The sequence below is a fragment of the Neocloeon triangulifer genome, unplaced genomic scaffold (assembly GCF_031216515.1).
Source record: "Neocloeon triangulifer isolate White Clay Creek 2 clone unplaced genomic scaffold, ASM3121651v1 ptg000022l, whole genome shotgun sequence".
Lineage (NCBI taxonomy): Eukaryota > Metazoa > Arthropoda > Insecta > Ephemeroptera > Baetidae > Neocloeon > Neocloeon triangulifer.
Window position 1 is genome coordinate 1,467,748 of NW_026775562.1, and position 2,540 is coordinate 1,470,287.

A 2,540-nucleotide genomic window follows, 5' to 3' on the forward strand; every position below is an offset into this window, starting at 1 on the left:
TTTGTGTTTCGACCAACAATGTGGGGCAATCAAGACTTCTTGCGTTTTGGCCGAATCAAATAATTATATCAAAAGTCGCATTGGACGTGCAAAAGCTAAATAAATGTCCGCATTTCAAGATTAAATTCGCATGAAAAAATAGTAAAAATGTCAGTTAACAAATAAATTAAGTTTTGTTACATCAACATTTTTTCGTGTTGAGTTTTTGTAATTTATTGGGTTTATTGTTTAATTCTAAAAACAATTCTAAATAATATAAACTACAATATTCAATAAGTATAATGGGGAAATTCACATAGCTTCAAAATCTTAAACATGCAGAAAGAACTAAAAATATGATTTAAATTGTATTATAAGTTACAAGAAGTAAACATTCAGTGTTTTTTTTTTTTGTTTTTTTTTTTAATTAGCGCATCCCAATTAAATTCTTTTCCCAAATAACCAAATTTTTGTGTTAGAAATTTAAAAATTGATTTTTGTAAGTTTTAGTTGCAATTAATAAAATATTGTATTTTTCAATCCCTCAATTTATTACATATAATAGTAAATTTAAAAAAAAAATGATATCACATCATTTTATTAACAAAATTACTTTCAACTTAAAGTAAACGTTTGAAAGATTTACATCATCACAAATAATAACTGTAATTTTTCAATTTTCTGCCTGCACAAGTGTTGTTATTGACGCTCCTGTACACGTTTGACATCAGTGGTGATTTTGCATAGCGCCAATTTCGACCTCCGCAGTGGCGCGAATCGTGATTTCGTGCACCTATACGAGATAATGTGATAAAAAATCAAGCCCATGCATCTCACGGTTTATATACTTGGACGTGGGGTTTGGTGCCGAGCGCGTAAATCACGGCGTCGGCAATGTCCTCAGGGTCCATGCACGGGTTCTCCGAGTACTTTTGGTTCGCCGCATCCTCCGACAACCCGCTGGCGACGCTCATTTCGGTCCTAACCAGCCCTGGGCTGATGCTCTGAATGTTGGAATAGTTTCATGACTGAAAAGAAAATCAAAATTTTTATACTGTGATTCTTATTTTGGTACCCATGTCTCGAAATTCGCGGCGGAAACCTTCGGTGACAACGGTCACTGCGTGTTTGCTCGCAACATAAATGTAGCCCACAGAGTATTCTGGAATGTAATGCCCAGCTAAACTGTAAAAATTGAATATAAATTTCAAAAATTGATGAAACTATTAGATTTCATTTCGAATTTCAGGAACGCTTGAAACAACTTTTAAAAAAAAATAGTTAATGAATGAAAAATTAAACTTAAAATATTATATATAATTAATAAATTTTTGTTTGATCAACAAGCATTTCGTCGGCTACGCGGCCATATGGCCACTATCCCCTCCACTTCATCCCATTTAGTTCCATGCAATAGACGGTAGGGGCGCCACCCCAGAATGGCCATTTGTCCGCGTAGCCGACGATTTTAGAAAACGAATGGAAAAAAAACATATTTATTTTAAAGATAATGTTATTATTTAAGATCAGTTCTTGCTCAAATATCTTAAAATAATTAATTTATAGAATTTATACTTTAAAAAGATTAAAACTGATTACTTTTGTGTCTTTGTTGTAACTTAAATTTCAAATAATACAACATCTAAATTTCTTTGCGAACCTATTTATGTTGAAAATATGTCCATCGTCAACCCCTCTTGATTTCATGTCTTGAACAACCTCCCTTGTAAATGAAAGCAGCCCAACTAAGTTTGTGTCTAAGATCATTTTTATGTTCTCTGTGCTTTGCTCTAAAAATAAATTAATTATTTATAAATTTCTTTTTAAAAGAACTATATTTTATAAAAATTACCTGTAAGAATTCCGTACCGGTTGACACCGGCGTTATTTACAAGAACATCAGCACCCCCTAGTATTTCCCTGGTCCACCTCACAACCCTCTTTATATCCTCATCGCTGGTGATGTCCCCTTGAATTGGATGCAGTTCGCCCTTGGATTTATTAGCTTGCAACTCATTGGAGATGTTCTTGTAAAAATTTAAATTAATAAAACTCACTTTTTATTTTGTTTAAATTTTGAAATATTCACTTGCAACCGATCCAGTCTGCGTGCCACGGCAACCACCTTCATTCCACTACGGGCAAGTGCGAGGGCAATCGCAGCCCCGATGCCCGCACTGGCCCCGGTAACAATTGCCACTCGGCCACACCAGCGGTCCATAGCTGACGAGAGAAGAGGCTCGTCCCAGCCAAAACATCCTTTAAGTACTCGTTTGCTATCTCGAAAAGTCAATCGCACAATGTTCCAGTGAAAAATAGTGTGTCGTGAAAAATTTTTGTGAATTATGGCTCTGTATATTTACGAATTTTGGAATATTCTATTTACAAAATTTGTTTACGTTTGTCGTGAGTAAATAAGATAGTGTGGCTCTTCTGATTGCAATTTGTTTTATTTAGAAGCTTCTCCATTCATGACTCACAATCATTAAAAAATTCGAAGAAAAAGTAATTCATACTATTCCAGTGAAAGTTTAAATTAAAATTTGAAGAGCAATGTTGAT

General features: G+C 34.2%; 1 protein-coding gene across 1 annotated transcript; it reads right to left on the minus strand.

Moving 5' to 3' along the window:
• Nucleotides 1-567: 567 nt before the first annotated feature.
• On the minus strand, nt 568-2,206 carry LOC132204791 (farnesol dehydrogenase-like). The gene is made up of 6 exons (XM_059633559.1): nt 2,069-2,206; nt 1,832-2,006; nt 1,640-1,769; nt 1,035-1,164; nt 828-983; nt 568-772 (listed from the first exon to the last, which is right to left on the minus strand). Exons 1-6 carry the CDS (start codon nt 2,198-2,200, stop codon nt 707-709), a joined length of 789 nt encoding a protein of 262 aa, XP_059489542.1. The 5' UTR covers nt 2,201-2,206; the 3' UTR covers nt 568-706.
• Between the last annotated feature and the right edge of the window lie 334 nt (nt 2,207-2,540).